At 37.0% G+C, this 1454-nt stretch overlaps 1 protein-coding gene across 1 annotated transcript in view; it reads left to right on the top strand.

Annotated features, from left to right (window-relative positions):
• The window catches only part of STK31 (serine/threonine kinase 31), a 39720-nt gene that overhangs the window by 1862 nt on the left and 36404 nt on the right, over positions 1 to 1454 (top strand). The window contains 1 exon segment of the mRNA XM_009638609.2: positions 472 to 570. Within this exon segment, the coding sequence (XP_009636904.2) occupies positions 472 to 570 (99 nt within the window).

Below are 1454 nucleotides of genomic sequence, written 5' to 3'. Positions count from 1 at the left end.
CAGATCCCAAGTTGTAACTGGAAAGACTCTGCTTCTCTCAGCCAAACCAAAACCCAAGTGCTTGCATGTAAAGAGGACAAGGGGTATGTCAGAACTGTTGTCTCCTAGTATTAAGGAGAGAAAAAAACCAAAACCCCACCAAATACATACTGAAATTTGTAAGGAAGGATTGGTAAGAAAGATCTGCATACTGCTCACAGAAGCTGGTAATTAAGGTGTTAAAAACATTTGTTGCAAACTATTTCTCTGGGGTGTGTTACCTGCCCTGATCTGTTTCATTAATTTTTGTAAGAAAATGAGAGCAGGCTTACAAATGCAACTGAAATTGCGAAGGTTGAAAGCTTAAGGTGGGGTATTGCTCATCTCAACAGCAGTGCAACTGTTTTGATTTAATTTCTGGCTGTTATAAGCCATCAAGTATCTATTAAAAGTGACAGTTAATAACTTATACCCTCTTTCCACTCTTCTTAGAATGTCAGTAGATGTAACGACCTCTTGAAATTAAGTTGTGCGCTGGCAGAAGCTTGTCCTCGGGCTAATGCAGTTTTTGGCAAACCTGATTTTAGTAAAGTAAGTAGGTTGTGTGTATGTGGAGTCTGTTTTTCACGTGGATGTAAAAGCCTTAATTTTCTGCAACTGTTTTCTTAGATATTTTCTCGATCTTTGATTGTGCTGTGGGTTATATTCTCTTAAAAGAGATCTTAAGAACTGCTGGTTTTCTTAAAGAAAACGCTGATTTTGTGTGAGCAAGTTTAAATCTTTCTGCACTTCAGAATTATGCAACCATAGGGTTTTGGTTTGTTTTCTTTTTTTTTGAACACTCAGGAAATACTACAAGAAGGTAACATACAGAATGCTGAATTCTCTTTTGTTGTCCAGTATACATTATGGGTTATCTTTAACAAGAGAGCAGTGGTTTTTCAGAGAAGTGATTCTTTGCTCCATCTAAGAAGTGCGGAAGATCTTACAAAAACCTGTAATGTTAAATGTGCTGGACAAAGTACTCTTAAGAAGATAACAAGGACATATTTAATAGCAGTTCTATGACAAGCATACAAAGAGTGATGGCGGCTTTTGATTTTGTGTGTGACCTACTGATGGCTTATTGCAAAATAAGGTTTAAATAAAATGATCTGTCTGAACTCCTTGTGTGTGCTGGTAAATGACCTTTTACATTCCTCTTGAAAAGGAAGAAGATGCACCAACAGCAAACCCAGAGTGTTTGTCGTGTGACGAGCATGTTCCTTTGTCAGGCTTACTAAGCTGTCGGTGTCAATAAAATGTTGTAGCGACACATTAACAGAAAAGCCATGGGAGTCTGCTGTGTAAAATGCTGGTGTTTTTCTAGTTGCAAAATTTTCTTGAGCTTTTGGAGTAGATGATTATGTTTTGGAGCATTAGAATATATTGTTATGAGAGATAGGATATCAAATGCATCACTTTGTTTTCATATT

Source organism: Egretta garzetta, unplaced genomic scaffold (genome assembly GCF_000687185.1).
Source record: "Egretta garzetta isolate BGI_Z169 unplaced genomic scaffold, ASM68718v1 scaffold94, whole genome shotgun sequence".
Classification (NCBI taxonomy): domain Eukaryota; kingdom Metazoa; phylum Chordata; class Aves; order Pelecaniformes; family Ardeidae; genus Egretta; species Egretta garzetta.
Note: the sequence above shows the minus strand (reverse complement) of the source record. Positions and strands in the feature narration are given on the sequence as shown.